Source organism: Zingiber officinale, chromosome 5A, assembly GCF_018446385.1.
Source record: "Zingiber officinale cultivar Zhangliang chromosome 5A, Zo_v1.1, whole genome shotgun sequence".
NCBI lineage: Eukaryota > Viridiplantae > Streptophyta > Magnoliopsida > Zingiberales > Zingiberaceae > Zingiber > Zingiber officinale.
Window position 1 is genome coordinate 152,006,877 of NC_055994.1, and position 18,441 is coordinate 152,025,317.

At 40.0% G+C, this 18,441-nt stretch overlaps 1 protein-coding gene across 1 annotated transcript; it reads left to right on the forward strand.

The window, feature by feature from the left end:
* Positions 1–139: 139 nt before the first annotated feature.
* On the forward strand, positions 140–10,208 carry LOC121982541. The gene is made up of 2 exons (XM_042535691.1): positions 140–559; positions 10,018–10,208. Exon 1 carries the CDS (start codon positions 228–230, stop codon positions 522–524), a length of 297 nt encoding a protein of 98 aa, XP_042391625.1. The 5' UTR covers positions 140–227; the 3' UTR covers positions 525–559; positions 10,018–10,208.
* The last annotated feature ends 8,233 nt before the right edge of the window (positions 10,209–18,441 follow it).

Here is an 18,441-nt window from a genome sequence, read left to right on the forward strand (position 1 = left end):
GTTTACGTAGGAAGAGAAGCTAATAATTTAAAGTGTTCCAGCAGTATATTTTATTTGATGTACGTCAAAGAATTGGAACTATGAAGGTCATATCACGTGCTAGTCACGTTGTCCAAGGCACCTACATAAATAAATGAAGATAAGAACCGAAACCCTCCTGTCAGATAGAGGGCGATCGATCCGGTGAGAGAAGCGATCGGAGAAGGAAGAGGAAGTAGAAGTCAGAAATGAAGTTTGTTATGGAGTTCGCTGAGAACCTTATCCTGCGGATGATGGAGGACCCGAAGAAGAGGGACGAGGCGCAGCGGCAGCGCCTCTACGCGGTTGCGGAGCATTGTGAGAAGGTGAAGGCTTGCTGGGCGCTCCCGCTTCGCCCCTTCGGCCACTGGAACTTTGAACACTTCAATTCCCAACTCCGCCGGGACGCCCATATCAGCAATGTTCCCGGCCGCCGCGATCCCTACGATGATCTCCTCGTCTACGAGACCTCCGATCTACGGCCCTCTTCCTCCACTTCCAAGTGATTTAACTCTATCATCTCCATCCGGATATCCCTTTGGTAAGCTTTTTTACTTCCATTATATATGTGTTATCTTTTTATGTTGGGATAGTTCATATATTTTTTTTTGTGTGTGTGTGTGTGGGGGGGGGGGGGGTGGAGAGATTGATTGTGTGTGCGATGGATACATTATGGTGATCCTTTAGAAATAATAAAAACCAACCTTTTTCAACTAATTGCTTTTGGTTAGCACCCCCTCTGTCCGAGTTCCCAATCTAGGGTTTGTTTGATTAGTCTGATACGTGAATTATTGTTGGAGTTGTTTTGTTCTTTGTTTTTGTAATGTTCTTGGTCTCTACGTACACAACAAGTACAGAAAGGAGAATCTTTATAATTAAGGAATAGCCCTTTCTCTAATAACCTTGGAAGATTTCTTTTGTATGGAACATTACATTTTGGTTCCGTTTATATATATAGCAGAGAAACCACAGGACAGGAAGGAAAGAAAAGAAGTTTTTTTTACTGTTTGTTAAGTAAAAGAGACAAACTCGGAGTCCCCGTGTTTAAATTGAAAAAAAAAAGGTACATGGTTGTAAAGCGAATTTATTTCTGACAAAATTCACATTGTTTAATTCCAAAATTTGCAGTGGTTAGAAAAAAAAAATTAGAGGTGATATCACCACCATTTTCTTAAATAGGTTGCTTGATATCTGCCTTGCTTAGAGGGGAGGTTAGTTCATCTCATTAACTCAAATAAAAGTGAATGAAAATGGTGTTGTAGTGTTAGTAGGAACAGTGTGTTTTGGGCAACCTCAATTTTATAGTAGATCAGTATTTTTGCTTATTAGATAGATCTAAAACTCTCCATGGCCGGAAGAAATTCCTTGTGTGTGCACATGGAATAAGTTGATTTTGTTCTTCAAAAGAAACAGTTTGAAAGGTGAAATTATGTGAAATGAATTTCTAGGTTATTGTCTATCACTATAATTATAATTACAATGAAAAAATTGTAAAAAAATTATTTCTTTATTTTATTCTCTCTTTTTTTCATTTTACAGGATGCTAACAAGTCACTACTTGTATTCTATTCCTAGTAGTAGGTACACAAATAAAGTGAATATAAGGATAGAGAAATGAAAGAAAGAAACCTTCCATGAAGGGTATTATTCATTATTAATATTCTAGTGGATTTCTATTCGACATAAGAAAAGGATTCATTCCTCTTTTCCTGTGATGTCTTATATGAAAATAGTAGATATTTTTTCTCCTATCCATCAAAGATTACAGTTTCTTCTTTTTCAGGTCTGCTAGATTTTATTTTTATTATTAACAGGAAGTTGTGGGGCAATAAGAGAGAGAAGATTAGGTCAAGTAGAACTTCTTTATTTAGACTTCTAACTTAGGGTGCTTGCATAGGTCTTAAGACATCTGAAGCATTGCTCAAGCAGTCTACTTTTCCTTTGTAGACAGTTGGCCTTTTGCCTTGAGCAGTGTCTAGGCACTCACTTGGTTTGACGCATCAAGTATAGTAGGCACCATCCTTCAAAGCTGATAGTATTCCTTTTATAAGTTTTATCAGGGGCAGATCAGTCTAAATAGTTTAAAGGGGATAAAAATGGAGAACCTATTGTATTTGAAAAACAAAATAAGCAACCACAAAAGGATATATGTATTGTCAGGTTGGCAAAAGGATTGAAAAAAAAGGATGGTAATATTCTTGATCCATTGAGCTGCTCCACTGCTTCATACAATCTATTTCCATTATCAAGAAATCTTATTTCTGAGTTCCAAGCCAGTTCTAGATTACCTTTCAGATGCTGCCCAATTCTGCATGAAGGACCGTTATAGGTCTTAAAGAATACTTGGAACCTACAATGAAGTTTTCATCATGGTTCTGAATCAAACCTCCAACTTCAGCTGATGTATATGGGGAGCTAAAGCTGCATCTGTATTAAGTTGAACCATTCCAGATATGATTCTTCCATTTCAGTTCTCTATTAGCTTTAAGTGTATTTTGGGATATAGTTTGAACGGGCTATCTAACTTCCTGGTTTGATTTACTGTGAGTTAGGCCATCTAGAAAAATCTCATCCCTTTGTTTCCCCACACCCATAATCTCCAATACTACTACAACAACAACCAACCCTTATCCCACTAGGTGGGGTCAGTTATATAGATTCTTTACGCCAGTGAGCTCTATTTCCTACTATATTATCATCTATACTTAAATAAATTTTATCTTGTTTTATTGTTGCTAACTAAGTGTTTTTTGTCTTCCTCTTATTCGTTTGATATGTGTGTTTGTCATAGTTTCACGTCGCCACTGGAGTTTTTATTAATTGTCTAAGTACATGTCTGTACTATTTTAAATGTGTCTCTTGGAGTTTTTCCTCAATAAATATAACTTTGACTTTTGTTCTAATGCTCTTATTTTTTATTTTGTTCATTCTCATATGTCCACATGCCCCCCTTAACAACCTCATCTTTGCAACTCTTATCTTCTGCTCATGTGCTCAAGTCATAGCTCAACATTCAGCTCCATATAATATAGTAGGTATAGTTGCGATTTTGTAGAACTTTCTAAGTTTTAGAGGTATTTTACGGTCATATATAACACCCAATGCTCTTCTCCATTTCAAACATTCTGCTTGTATTCTATGTGAGATATCTCTCTCAATCCCTCCATCATTTTGTAAAAATGATTCTAAATATTTAAAGCTCTCGATTCCAGACAATTCATCATCTCCTATTTTAACAATTGTCTCATTACGTTTAATATTGCTAAACTTAAATTTCATATATTATGTCTTTATTCTACTAAGCCTAAAGCCTTTCTCTTCTAGTGTTTTCCGCTAAAATTCTAGTTTAACATTTACTCCTTCACGTGTTTCATTTACTAAAATAATATTATCTGTAAACAACATGCTCTTGAATTTGTGTAGTTGGTTCGGCCATAATTAGTGTAAAAAGCAAGGTTCTAAATTTCGCTAGGCGATAGTCGAGTGACAGACCAACGTCTAGTGCCTAGGCCGCCTAGGCGGGGTTTAGGCTTTGCTAGGCGGATTCTCGGTGTCCATTGATTTATGTGGATTGTGGACAATGTCATATGTAAATTTGAATGGTGTCATAAACAATTGTTATAAGATCTAACTATGTATGCTGAAATAAATGCATATTTTTCAATACCAAAAAATGAAAAACTAGAAAAGAAAACTAACAATTTTGTGCAAAGGAAATAATAGACTTTGTAAATACGAACAAAAGAAATAGTTGAACAGTAGAACATGTAGTAAGTCATCATGGCCATGTAGTAAATAGTAGAACATTTATCCAACTCGAATTTTAAAACCTTGCTATAAGCTAAAACAACTTTAGTGGTGGAAAACATTAGAAAATAGTAGCAAGAGTTCAATTCAAGATTACATCATTGTGAACGACTAAGAAAAATATAATTGTTGAATAACATAAGTCATGCCTTAACAAAATGAGTTCAAAATTACACAACTAATAATATCTCATAGACTTATATTTATTCTACTTCTTCTTCTCCATAATTTTCAATAATTTGTTCTTCATTGAACACAAACTTAATATCAATGTTGTGATCCTCCTCTTCTTCTTCGAATGCAAAATCATCTTTATGAAGTTCTCACTTTAGAGCTTCTTTGTGGTTGTAGATTTTTCTGCTCCACTTGTTTCATCAACCATTTGCCAAGTGAGCCCGGAATCTAGTTCAACTTCATCATCTTCCCCACCATCCACAATTCAATCTTGTGCATTTGAAACATCTTTTGCAAGAAGGACATCAACATTCCTTTCTTTTTCTCTTTTTTTTCAACAATCTAGCATTAAATTGGACAAATACTAGATTGTTCAACCTGTTAACATCCAACCTATTTCTTACTCCTTCAAATGTACTCCAATTTCTTTCACACCTCGATGAACTTGTAGTTAATGAAAGTATCCTCAATGTCACCCTTAGCAAGTTGGGTGTATGAGCACCTTATGTACTCCATCATGCACATAGATCAAATGTATCATCATTTTTTTCACATGCTTTTGCTGCCAATGCTTTTCCAAATAATCCAGTCTTATCTCTATATTTTGCAAATTCATTATTAATAATTGTATCTTGTTAATCTAACTTATTGTATATTTTGCATGCAAAATTTCTATTCATTCAAAAATCCCCTCACGACCTCCTCATAAAAAGCAATAGAACTATCTTTATAGTAAAAATAGATATTCAACAAAAAGACAGTGGTATGCAATGATGTATCAAGTTTGTCTTTCATTTTTGACTCAATAATGAGTATGATAGGTTGATAATTTGATTTCACGTTGTTCAGGGCCACTTTGATATCTTTTTTAGTTTGAAGAAGCTTCCCATATAGAAACTCTATCGATGACTTTCTATCTCCCTCTACCAATCGAAGAACTCTTACCAAAGGAGCAAATATTTTTAAACAAAGTGTGTCACCATTCCAAAAGTTCATGCTCATCACTCTATAATAAGTCAATTTTCCTTTTGTTTTTGACTATTTACATTTCTCTGATATGTAAACATGACACTTAAACTAGTTTTTTTTTTCAATTAAACTTTGCAATATGAGGAAATTTGATGCAAACTTGGTAACTTTTGGTCGGACTATGTCTTTTTTCTTCGTGAAACTTCTCATCAATGATAAAGTCTTATGGTGAGCATAGATGAAAATGGTAAAAGACTTGGCTTGCTCAATACCTTTTTATATCGTGGTAGCTTGCCAATATTTTCAAGCATGAGATTAATTGTGTGAGCTACACATGAACTCCAAAAGATCTCAGGTCGTTTTTTTCTTATCAATTTAGCTGCAGCCATATTATTCGTAGCATTGTCTATTACAATCTGAACATTATTCTGAGCTCCTACTTGTTCAACACACTTGTCAACATACTCAAAAATAAGTTCAGTTGTATGTGCCTCGTCTGAAGACTCCTTAGACTCTAAAAATGTAGTATCCAACTTACAATTAACACATATATTTAAGATGATGCTTCTTTTTCTATCACTCTATGCATCTGTCATGATCGAGCACCCATTCTTTGCCCCTTTTTCTTCATTTTGTTTAGCAGTTGTTTTGTTCTTTCAACTTCAACTTTCAAAAATGGCTTCCTAAGTTGATATTGAGTTGTAGGTTTAAATCCTGGTCCAAATTGACTCTGCCTTCATTAGTTGCTTGAAGCTATCATTATCAATAGCATTGAATGAGATTCCATTTTCATAAACTCATCTCCCAACATATTGTTGAACTTGTTGAGTTCTGTCTTTGAAAATAGCCTCATTTATATTTTTTTGGCGAAACACTTTACTTTCATTGAGCCTGCATTTTCTTAAGCAATTGCCGATACATATTTATCCACGGGGCCAAGTAGAAGAGGTTTTTTAATTCCATCTATCCCTTCAATTTCAAGATCTTCTTCTTCGTCAAGAGAAATAGTCACCTTTGCTTTGCAACTTTGTTTTCAATTATTTTGTTTTTCTTTCTGTTACTCCTTTCTAAAGTAGCCTGTTTGCATTTATTTTTATCTTCTTGAGATGCTTTTCAACAACTAGATACATTTTCAGATATATTTGTTATGTGCTTCTTGATCCTATACACTCCCCTCGACATCGTTTTTTCACACAACTTGCATTTAATTTTATCGAGGTTCTTAAGATCAATCAACATCCCAAACTCTCATCCAATGTCATTTGATTTGCTCCTAAGAATTCCGGATTTAAGTTGAATGACAGATGCTGTCGAAGATAGATTGCTTGTCATTATGATAATTTGAAAAAAAAAATTATATATAACATAATAAAATTTAATTATACGATACAAAATATAAAATTAACCAGTCTGAGAATATTTTTTATATATCTTAATCTAATTAATAAAATTTATTAGATATTTATTAAAAAATAAAAATAAAAATATAATTTTTAAAAATTTAAATTTGATTTATATAAATTAATAATATTTATTGGAATTTTCTAAATTTTAATATAATTTCAATATTTTTAAATCTGATTTATATAAATTAATAGTATATAAAATTTTTAAATCTGATTTATATAAATTAATAATATTTATTAGATTTTTTAAAATTTTAAATATAATTTTTATATTTTTAAATCTGTTATATAAATTAATAATATTTATCAAAAAAATTAAAATTTAAATATGTTATTTATATATTTAAATCTGATTATATACATTAATTATGTTTATTAGAATTTTAAATATAACTTTTATACATTTAAATGTATTTAATATAAATTAATAATATTTATTATAAAAATTTTAAATTTTAAATATATTTAATTGGGATAATTTAATTAGGCTTTATGAAACCCTATTGAAATTATCCCAGTTAGGAGTTGTTTTATTTTATTAAATCTTAATTCGTAAGCACATTATCGTGGTCACGCGGAACCACCCCACGCGATGATCGCTACTGGTGGTAGGAGGGGCGAAGCGTGGTAGCGGTCGCCCCGGCATCCCCTCTGACTCAACTTTCGGACTTTGGGCTGGGGTGAGGTGGATGGAATATTGACCGAACCGTTATGACCTAGAGGGAGAGGTATGCTGAGATGACTTCTATATTGACCAAGTCGTTAGAAGTCCTTTGGTCAATGCTACCTGCAGCCAGTGATCGAGTTGCCCCAGTCCCTAGTACCCCGATGCTCAAGGCAGATCCACTGAATATATAAGGAATAAACTAATAATAGAATAATGAAACGACTGAAGGAGTACGATGACGTATCCTGGCCCGGGAGGCGTCCTCTGGTGGATCAGTGAGTTGGTTGGGACGCTGCTTGAGTTGTCGTAACCCGGAAGAGTAGATGAATGTCCATCGGCCGACGAGCAGGTTCTAACAGCATGGAACTGGAGGCGATGGCGCAGAGCCGTCGATGACAGCATGGAGCCAAAATTCGACGACACGCAGGCCTGTCTAGGATATCGGCATACAAGCCGGGATATGACAGCGGCACACAGGCCGGTCTAGGATAGCCACGCGGGCTGGGATATGACAGCGACATGCAGATCGGAACACCACACGCAAGCGGGAACAAGACAATGTTGCGAAGATCAGAAAATAGTCTCTGCTCGAAGGCCAGAACACAACGATGGCTTAAAGGCCAGAACACAGCGGAAGCAAGATATGGTCAGATTAGCGACAACGGTCGTAGTAGCTGGATCCATGTTGGGGGATAGCAGCCACCGAATTAGTATCGGGAACGGCTGTAACAACCATGAGGGGAAAGGGGAGATGGCGCTTGGCCACTAGCGTGCCGAGGGAGAAGGAGGCAGCACCAGAGGTAGCGCTCGGGCTACTAGCGTGCCGAAGCTATGCGGGGGTTGCGTGGTCGGGCAGACGACGAAGGAGGTGTGAGGAGACTGCTTCGATGGCATAGGCTGTCTCGAGTTTGTGCAGAGAGGGTCGGTAGCTGGTGTGTAGCGGGGAATGGAGGAGAGCGGCGGCTCGATTCGGCAGTAGTTGCTAGTGGCCGACGGCGTGCGCAGCTACGACACAAAGGAGGGAGGCGGCAGTGTGAGTTGTCGAGCGACGTCTCACGGGAGAGCGTGAGAGGGAGAAGAGGTCGGAGGCGACAAGGACGGCGTTGTGCGTGCGGCATAGTTGGCGTCCAAGTTAGTGGCGTTAGGAGGAAGCTCCCTCGGTGGAATGGCAATGAAAGGACTCAAAACCCCAGCCCCCCTTGTGAGGCGACGGAGACGGAGAAGACACGAAGAAGCCCCTTTGTGAGAGAAAGATGAAAGACGACGTCGTGCGTGCGGCGGAGGCGGTGCTAGTGCGGCATAGTTGACGTCCAAGTTAGTGGCGTCGGGAGGAAGCTCCCTCGGTGGAATGGCAACGGAAGGCAGGAAAGGAAGGCAGCGGTGTCGGGGAGGAGAGGAGTGAGAGAACTCGTCTGCCCCCCGAAGGCGATGTCGATGTCGTTGACACGGATAGGGAAGAGGGGAGGAAAGCTACGGGAGAGCTTTGGTGGCAATCCACTGTGGCGGAGAGGTCGTCGGTGAGTGCTGGCAGACGCTAGAAAAGAGAGGGGGAGGTGGTGCGTGGGCTGTAGGCGTGGAGAGGGAGGCGATGGTGGCGGTGGAGAAAAACCCCCCGCCCCCTTTCTCGAAGCCTCTTCCCCCTTCTAAAAGTCCTAATAATGAATCGACCCAATTGCCCTCCTCCCTAATTCCTTTAGTCCCCCAACACATTTACATCAATATATATTTTCTTTCTATTGATATTATAATTGAGGTGTATATCCAACACTACTAACTTATGTTGGGTAGTTAAACTTTCTTCAGGGATGACTTTGCAATCTTTACAATATTTCTATCCTTCTTTCTAACTTAGAACGTGACTAAATGTTATTCTCGTTTTTTAAAAATCTATTACTAATATAAGATTATATGTTATCATAAAATTTAATATAATTTTTCCTTCTTCATTTCTTGTTCCAAATTCATAAGCCTTATATACCTTTTCATAATTTTTATTTTTCACTCTGATATACTCATTTAGATCACCTCCTATTAAAATCATTTCATAAGTCATCTAAAAAAATCTCATATCTTTGTTTCCCCACACCCATAATCTCCAATACATAAAGCTAAATTTTAAGTTCTGAGATACTTCAAACGTATGAATATCATTTTCCTTTAAATTATCTATCATCGTTCCTTCCTGTTCTGGTCCCAAATCATCTGCTGCAGTTGCATTTAAATCTTTTCATATGTTTGCTACTGTACTGAATCTCCCTAGACATGTAGTATAGTTTCCTATAGTTCTGAACATATCTAGCATCCATTTTGACTTGTAAAATGGTGCCAACACCTATCAGTATTCATCAATGGACCTCTCTTTGATGTTCTCCACAAGAACACCTGAAGTTGTAGTTTCCTATGGTTTCAGTAAATCTTTATCTTTGGGATTTGATGATTCATTAGCACTTTAAAATCTTGTTACCACAATCAATGGACTTCTCTTTTATGGACTTCTCGAAAAGTTATGTCATGCAAGCTCGAAAGATTCGACACTGACCAGCAATCTACTTGATTGGATTTGAGATCATCTGAAACATTTGAAATGATGGCGGTACACAATTAATTTAATTTTAGAGTTCTGGTGACAATTTGATGCAGGATAAGTGACGGACATAAAAAGTGAGAGAAGGTAATGTAGAAGGAAGCAAATAGAATTGAGACAAAATAAGAGTCATAAGATTAGTAGAGTGGAGTATAGATAGAGGGGAGAGAGGGACTGAGAAGATGAATGTAGATGGGTCATCATGAGCAAATACTAGAGAAGATGAATGAAGATGTATTAGATGGCTTCCTATATGTTTAGATAAAGAACACCTTTTGTTTTATCTTTAACTGTTTATCTGCTGTACTTTTAGTCTTGTTATTTCAAATTTGTATTCCTAGATATTGTTGTGTTTAAAACTGCCTACACTATTCTTTATGATTACTAATCAGGTTTTCTCCAAGACATCACGGCGAGGGTCCGTAGAAGCCTGTAAAAACATGGAGAATGAATGCTTTTGTTTTCTGCAACTTTAATGTGTAACAAGCATCTATTGGTCGGAATGAACCAACGTTTTCTGTTCATGGACATGTTTCATTAGCTTGGATGCTCAAATAAGTACCCTCAATGAGTTTTTTCATCAGGTATCTGTTTGCTGCTACTTTGATATACGTTTCCAACTTAGTGGAACCACTCCCTTTGCCTCAGCAACAACATGCTCATTTTTTCTTCAAAACCATCTACTGTATTTTATGCAATACATCACACAGTCATCCTTTTCTTCCCCTGCTTGATTCCTCGAATGGAGTCACACAACTTACGAGCTTCAATCTGTCTCTTCCCCCGCAAGGACTCGAACAGGCTTCTCAACTCACACATTGCTGCTGCCTGCCTGCCTTCTGCACCATGATCATCCCTGTCTCTTGCTTTCACCTCTGGAGTAAGGGTGACGAGCGCCATGATGAGGTAGTTAGTGCTAGCGAGGGTGCAGTGTCAGTGCGAGCTGACGAGCAGCTGCTACTGCACCGGGAACTGCTGGTTGTAGAACTCAATCTGCCCCATCACAAGTGGCGGAGGCGCGGAGCCATGCTAATGGCTATCCGGCCCGCAGCTCGGGTAACACCTGGAGCATGGTGATGCTGGCGGGGACAAGGGCTGCTGGCGGGGACAAGGAAGCAGTCGTAGACAGAGATGAAGAACAACGAGGGCGATGACGGGGAGGGTGCCCGGGGGATCTGGAAGCTGCGGCCTAGATGGTGGTCCATCGGCAGAGACTGTAGCACGGCGAAGGTCCATTGCTGTGTCAGCACGAGGAAGCAGACAATGCCAGAAGATGCGGTCTAGGTGGCAGTCCATCGTCAGAGATTGTAGCATGGCGAAGGTCCATTGCTATGTCAGTGCGAGGAAGCAGACGATGCTGGAATCCCAGATGGGGACGATGCGAATAAGCACTTGACCTTCTCGATCTACTGCACGCTGCAGAGGTGCCATGGATCGGCGCCGTCGCCATCCTCCGTCACTTCGCCCTTGCATACGATCGTTTATATATTTTTTTCATGAAAACTTAAAGATTTCCTAATTAATAATAAGATGGTTACTAAGAAGGAAAAAGTTATTCTCAAATGTTTTTTTTTAATTTAAAAATTATAAAAAAAATATTTGGAAAAAAAAATAGAAGTAAGATTATTTCTTTTTGATTTCACACTTTTCAATACTCTTTTAAGGTATAAATAAATACAAATAAGTCATCTTCAATTTATAAAAATCAAAATTTCTATTTCTCTTGGCACGTGTAGATTCTGAAATTTTTTCCAGCAAATGCTCAATGTCTACCCTACCCTTTCTTGACTGGCCAGGAGAATCCGATCCTTGCTGGATAAAATTACTAGGACTATGTAAATGGCTAAAATTTTAAATAGAAGGGCTCGTTATGAGTACTCAAATTGACAGAATCTGTACGAGAAGAATCATTAGACAACACACTAGTAGGACTAAAAGGCCGTCTTCCCTCAGCATCTTCTTCCCTATTCCGAATACCAAAAAACAAAGGAGAAAACTCTGAATCATCTGAAAATATCAAAATACATAGACAAAACTCATAAAAGTGAGAAGACTACGTGCTAGTTGAAGAGCAATAAGAACATTGGCAACATGTCTGTTGATCTGTTTGAAGGCTATGGAGATAGCGCGCTGACTCTGGTAGATGATTTATTGACCAATGGATGATTTTTTTAGCTTGGAATGGAACTTTCCTCCGATCTTGCCTAGAGTTAGACGATCCAATAAGACATTAGTGACTAAAAATCAGGGAAGGGAGCTCTGGCAAAGTCCTCCGACGCTCAAGTCACTACGGCACCAGATGGAGGAATGAAGAACAGTCGAGAAAGTGCTCGTGCAAAAATAAAGCTCAGATGATGCTCATTGCGTACCCCGTCAACAGAGAGGATCCCCCTTATATATCACCTTTTACATCTTCCGTGATCGTGAGGTGGTCCCTTGCGTCGGAGTTTGTTAGGTGATGAAAAAGTACAGTCTGGGTGCTCTGCAGTGATAGTTCGAAGAATCTTTTTTCTACCCACAGATGTACCTCTTTTATCGTTTATGCTCCGCATCATTATTAAGGTGATTAAAGGAATATACTGTTGTGATTAACTAGCTTATGAGAGACATAATAACCTTTGAGGAAGACTTTCAAAGGAATATTCCCTGACAAGTTCTGGTAAGTTATTATAATGTTGTCAAAAGTTGTTTGCTGAGTATATCTGAGCTGGTCCATAAGGCGGGCCATATCTATACCTACCTTTGTATTAATCTGTTTCGTCGTGCGCCAAATACTATAAAAATTCATTCAAAGATGGGTGCACATAGTATACCAATAATCCATTCAAGAGTCATATGATCAATTGTATATTAAAGTAACATTTTAAGAGACAATATGATATCTGATAATCTTAAATCTGACCAACCTATACCCAGCTAGTTGTTCATGTGAAGCCTCCAAAGGATAGGTGGCTTTTAAGCTCAGCCAACCTTTCCCGCCTGAGCGTATATTGCAAGCTTTATAAGTCTGCGTATCTTTAAGCTTGGCCGGTCTTTTGTCGGTCGGGCGGATATAGAGAATCTTATGGTCAACCAACCTTCATCTGATCGATCGTATGTTAAGAGCTTTACTAGGCTAAGGGCGTTAAGCCCGGCCGGCCTTTTACTCGATCGGGAATACACAAAAAGCCTTATGTTCGACCAACCTTCATCCGACAGATCGTATATTAAGAACTTTACTATGCTAGGGGTGCTAAGACCAGCCAATCTTTTTCCGGTAAGGAATACACAGAAAGTCTTATGTTCGGCCAACCTTCATCTGACTGATCATATATTAAGAACTTTACTAGGCTAAAGGCGCTAAGCCCGGTCGACGTTTTGCCCGGCCGGGAATACACAGAAAGTCTTATGTTCGACCAAACTTCATCCTACCGATCGTATGTTAAGAGCTTTACTAGGCTAGGGGCGCAGTTGGTCGCCAACACCAACTGGAAATGGAAGGGCTTCACCAAGTACACTGTCAAGTTGGCCATCAGCCTGTACGACGTCACCCTCTCGAAGCTTTCGTTCCTTGAACAAGGCAACGACGCTTTAGGAACTAGTTGTCGTCGGCGTCGAAGAACAAATCAAGACAAGAGATCGGAGAAGCAAATTTTTTTCGCCAAAATGTGGCGTCAAGCCACTGGTCAACGAATTAACTGAAGTACGCGGGACCTAGAATATGATGGATCGAAAGCGCTAGAGGGGGGGGGGGGGTGAATAGCGCTCGTGGCTATTTCGTTTTTCGAAATCGTAAAAGCTTGTTCAGAAATAACGCAGCGGAAAAGTAAATAAAGTAGACACGAAGGATTTACTTCGTTCGGAGCCTGTGACGACTCCTACTCGAAGGCCCGCGATCCTTGATCGCTTCCGGTGGGCAACAACTATAATTCGTAAAATCTATTACACGCTAAGTACAATTCAAGCAGAAAAGAATATTGTACCGACAATAAAAAGAATAAAGCTGAAGCTCCGAATTATCGTTGCAGCACTTCTGAGTCGAGACGTTAGCAGCTTGTCGCACGGAGAATGCTTAGAAGATGGTTGTATTTGAAGCTGCACCTCAACCCTCTTTTTATATGAGGTTCCGGGCGCTTGGAGTGTGACGTGGCCAGCCAACTAGGTTGCTCCACGTGGTGAAGTCGCGCAGGGGATAAAATTTGGTCCCGGGCGCCCGGACCTCCTTTTTCCAGGAGCCGCTTCTCCTGCAAAACAAGGTTAGTCCGAGCAATTTCATACCCTGCAAGACAATGTTAGAATCTGATAATTCATAAGTGAAAAAGAGCTGACAGTCTTCGGACTGTCCGAGTCTGACTTCGGATTCCCAACCGGAAACCCTAGGTCGACTCGACGCCTACTGTTCCCTCTACGGGGAACGCGTCCTCACCTACTCCACTCAGGAGATTTACCTGATGTCAGTCCGGTCCTCCAGACCGACTGGACTTTTCGCCTAGGGTTACCACCCCCTAGGACCTAAGGTTACCGCCCCTTAGGGTTTTTCTCCACCTAGGGTTACCGCCCCCTAGGACCTAAGGTTACTGCCCCTTAGGGTTTTCCTCCACCTAAGGTTACCGTCCCCTAGGACCTAAGGTTACCTCCCCTTAGGGTTTTTCACCTGCCTAACCGCAGCTAGGACTTTCCTGAAACACTCATTCAAACATGTTAGATCACACACTAACTTAACTTTGAATCCTTTGCCATTATCAAAACTAAGGTTCGATCGTCGGATGCTTCCCGCACCAATAATCTCCCCCTTTTTGATAATGGCAACCGAAATTCAATGTTAAGTAAAAAATATGCAGTTATGTATAAGCACAAGAACCACGATAAGCGTGATAGCAAGATAAGCATAAACATAGCTCCCCCTTAATATAAGTTATTCTCTTTGAATTTTTGGCTAATAGCCATAGCTCCCCCTTAATACAAGCTCCCTTTAAAATATTTCCTTTTTGAATTTCTCTACTCTCCCCCTTTGCCATATATCAAAAATGAGCTAGTTTTGAAAAACTTAACTTTTCAAGATAGAATTTAGCAGAAAACATTTTACCTTAGGCAAGGAGCAAGTGAAAGGCAACACCTTAGAATTGATTTTGCTTGAATAGATATAGCAAAAAGGAGCTCTTTTCAACTTAGTGTATTTTGAGGAGTTTCCAAAATTTTCACAGGAAAATTTTCAAAACACAATTTTCAACTTCAGAAATTTTCAAACAAAAATTTTCAACTTCAGAAATTTTCAAACAGAATTTTCAACTGCAAAAATTTTCAAACAAAATTTTCAACTTCAGAAATTTTCTAACAAAATTTTCAACTTTAGAAATTTTCAAACAAGATTTTCAACTTTAGAAATTTTCTTGAAAAAAATATTCAGGTTTTTTAAAGAAAATTTCCAAGGAAAAAATTTTTAACTTAAAAAAAATTTCAAAGTTTTAAATAATTTTCTAAAAAACCTTTTTTTTTAACTTAACGAATTTTCGAAAAAGTTTCAGCTTAAATACCTTTCTAACAAGAACAAAAATTTTCAAAGTAGAGGACACTTGAAAGTTTTAAATTTGGAGAAAGTTTTTGAGAAAGCTGCTTAAGGCATGTTTTTGAAATGAATTTCAAGAATACTTAAGGCAAAGGAGAAGCGATAACCTTATTTTTTTAATAGCTTGCCATTTGTTTTAGTAAGGTATCAGAGCCCTAAAGTCCAAGCATGAGTCAAGATTTATTTTGATCAGGTATCAGATCCCTTAAGTACAGACATGCTTAAACTTATTATTTCCTTCACTAACCGTTTAGCTACTTGCTGATTGCCTAGAGGGCAACAGTGTTCACTTGGTTAGTCAAGTCAAGTCAATTGATCCAGTTAGATTTGACTAAGGCTGGAAGACTTGATTTGATTACCTTTAATCACGTATTTAACGCCCAGACTCATATTGATGCACAGAAATAAGCATTCTCAAGTTCAGGCTGTACCCTATGCATCTCACACCGTTCTATGTTTTACAAACACAATCAAGGTAAACCTAGGTGTTTGTGAGATGCTCTGGCTGAGTCCTGGGGGAACATGATTTCTAGGGGAAATCCTAGGCTAAATCCAACTTTTGAAAGTCTAGTAAAGTAGGGATTTGAAAAATCAAAGTTTACCTAGAATTTCAAAAATGTGATTAAAAGACTGATCTATTAGATTAAGGTATAGTCAATCAAGTCTGAAGTAAAGCAGTCTATTAGATTAAACAGTCGACATAGATATAAGAGTCATAATAGAGCTGTTACATGCTGTACTAGAGTCATAATAGAGCTACAGTCGGAGCTACTGAGATGATGAGGGAGGTGGTCCGGAACCCAGCAACCGGAGTAGTGTCAGGAGCTCAGTGTGATGAGCCCGATCGTCCTCTCGTAGATCTCGGCGCAGGTCGGAGAGCTCCTGCCGTACGTCTCGTCGTAAGTCGGAGACCTCCTATCGGACCTCTCGTCGAAGATCGGAGACCTCTCGCCGCATGACCTGATGAAACTCGGAGCTCTCGTTCTGGAGACTCGACATAGCCCTCTCTAGTCCGGAAACTCGATCAACTAGAGTGCGGGGAGCTGGGTGTGGTGCTCGAGGTGGTGGTGGGGCAGGAGCAGCCTCCTCAGGAAATAGTGCCAACATGAACTCATCTTGCTCTGTCTCCCCCGCCTGCTGGTGCTGTGCCCCCCTACGCCAGGACATGGTACCCTCATTGTCTATATGGATATTTGCTAGGGAAAAGTTCCTAGCTCCTATGATGTCAAACTCGGTCATGTGGCGGATGTCACCTCCGGTGACATCAATGTGCAATGAGGACATGTAAGCTGTCAGAATGTGACAGTAAGGCATATGTACTCGTCTGCTGGTCACGTATCCAGCTGCGTAAATAATAGTGGAAAAGATGTGTAGGCTGATGTCTATGTCTAACCTATGACACAGGGCATAGAGAAGAAAGGAGTGAAATGTGTTGGTGCAACATTCCTCAGGTCAAGGTTGACCTGGTTGACCAAGCTTGAGTCTTGGTTTGGATTTCGATGTTTGACAATGCAAGGTTGATTGAAGAAGAGTCAAGTAGGTCAAGGATGACCGGATACTTGACTGGGAAGTCCTAACTGGGATGTTAGGCAGGAGGAAAATCCTGGTGAGTGAAGCCAGGTGAAAGACCTAGTGAGTGAAGCTAGGCAATCGGGAAGTCCTAGTGAGTGAAGCTAGGCAGGAGGAAAATCCTGGTGAGTGAAGCCAGGTGAAAGACCTAGTGAGTGAAGCTAGGCAATTGGGAAAGTCCTAGTGAGTGAAGCTAGGCAATTGGGAAGTCCTAGTGAGTGAAGCTAGGCAGGAGAAAAATCCTGGTGAGTGAAGCCAGGTGAAAGACCTAGTGAGTGAAGCTAGGCAATTGGGAAAGTCCTTGTGAGTGAAGCCAGGCAAGAGAAATCCAGATGGGTCAAGGTTGATCAGACATCTGGTGAGAGTCCAAGTAGGTTAAAGGGATTGACCGGATACTTGGCACGAGGAAGAGAAAAGTCCAAGTAGGTCTTAGGGAGTGACCGGATACTTGGCAAGAAGAGAAAAGTCCAAGTGGATCAAAGGGATTGACCAGACATTTGGTGAGAGAGTCCTAGCTGGTCAAGGGTGACCGGATGCTAGGTCTTATGTACCAACAAGTCATGGTTGACTAGATGTTGGTTTAGGGGGCTTTGGGCGTGGTTTTGGGCAAAAACCAGGTTTGGATTGATCCGTGGATTGATCCAGCAGGTTTGGATTGATCCGTGGATTGATCCAGCAGGTTTGGATCGATCCGTGGATCGATCCAGCAGATCTGGATCGATCCACCGATCGATCCGGTGAGTCCCCGCGAACAGAACCCCTTTGGATCGATCCATGGATCGATCCAGAGGTCCCAATCGATCAGTGGATCGATTGGGACGCTGCTGCTTCGCGCGATAAGCGCTGGATCGATCCGTGGATCGATCCAGAAGTTTTTCCAGAGCACAGAGGCGCTCTGGATCGATCCGTGGATCGATCCAAAGCCTCCCCGATCGATTGGGAGCATTCCAATCGATCGGGATTCGACCGTTAGCGTCGATTTAAGCCGCAGGCATTCATTTCCTTCGATATACCTTCACCGTTTCATCTCAGATCTTCGCCAGCTCCTCCACAGCACTCTCAAAGCTCGTGATCGCCAGTTCTTGAAGGTTCTTGGAAGCTTTCCGAGTCAAGAGGCGGATCAAAGGCAAGAAGAGAAGCTAGGGTTAGGGTTTTCTGCATTCATTGTAAGCTTTGTGCTTGTATTTTGTTTCCCTTTCCTTCTTCTTGTACCGAGAGTCTTGTAGGGCTTCTCCGCCCTCGGTAGTTACCGAAAAGGAGTGTTTCATAGTGGAGGGTGCGTGCGTGGTGTGGATCCTTGGATTAGTCACCTCCTTTGGAGGTGGATACCAAGTAAAATCCTAGTATTAGCGTGGTTGTATTTGTTTCTGTATTTTCCGCTGCATATTCTTGAAGAAACAAGCAACGCCGAGCAACGCCAAGCACCGAGCACGCGAAGAGCTATTCACCCCCCCTCTAGCTACTTTTGGTCCTAACAAGTGGTATCAGAGCGAGGCTGCTCTTCACCGGAATCATCGCCGGAAGGGTCAAGCATAACAAGAAGAGCTAGAGGGTGAAGAAGTTGAAGCAAAATTATCAAAGTCAAAGAAATTCAAAAGCTCAACTTCTACAATGGAATTTCGAGATGGGCTCGGATTCGACACAAGAGTGGCTCCACCATACACTTCCACGAGCTTCGATTCTTGGAAATCAAGAATCGAAA

What these genes read in the sequence shown, in the direction of transcription:
- LOC121982541 (XM_042535691.1), top strand. Translation starts at nt 228, where the DNA reads ATGAAGTTTGTTATGGAGTTCGCTGAGAACCTTATCCTGCGGATGATG.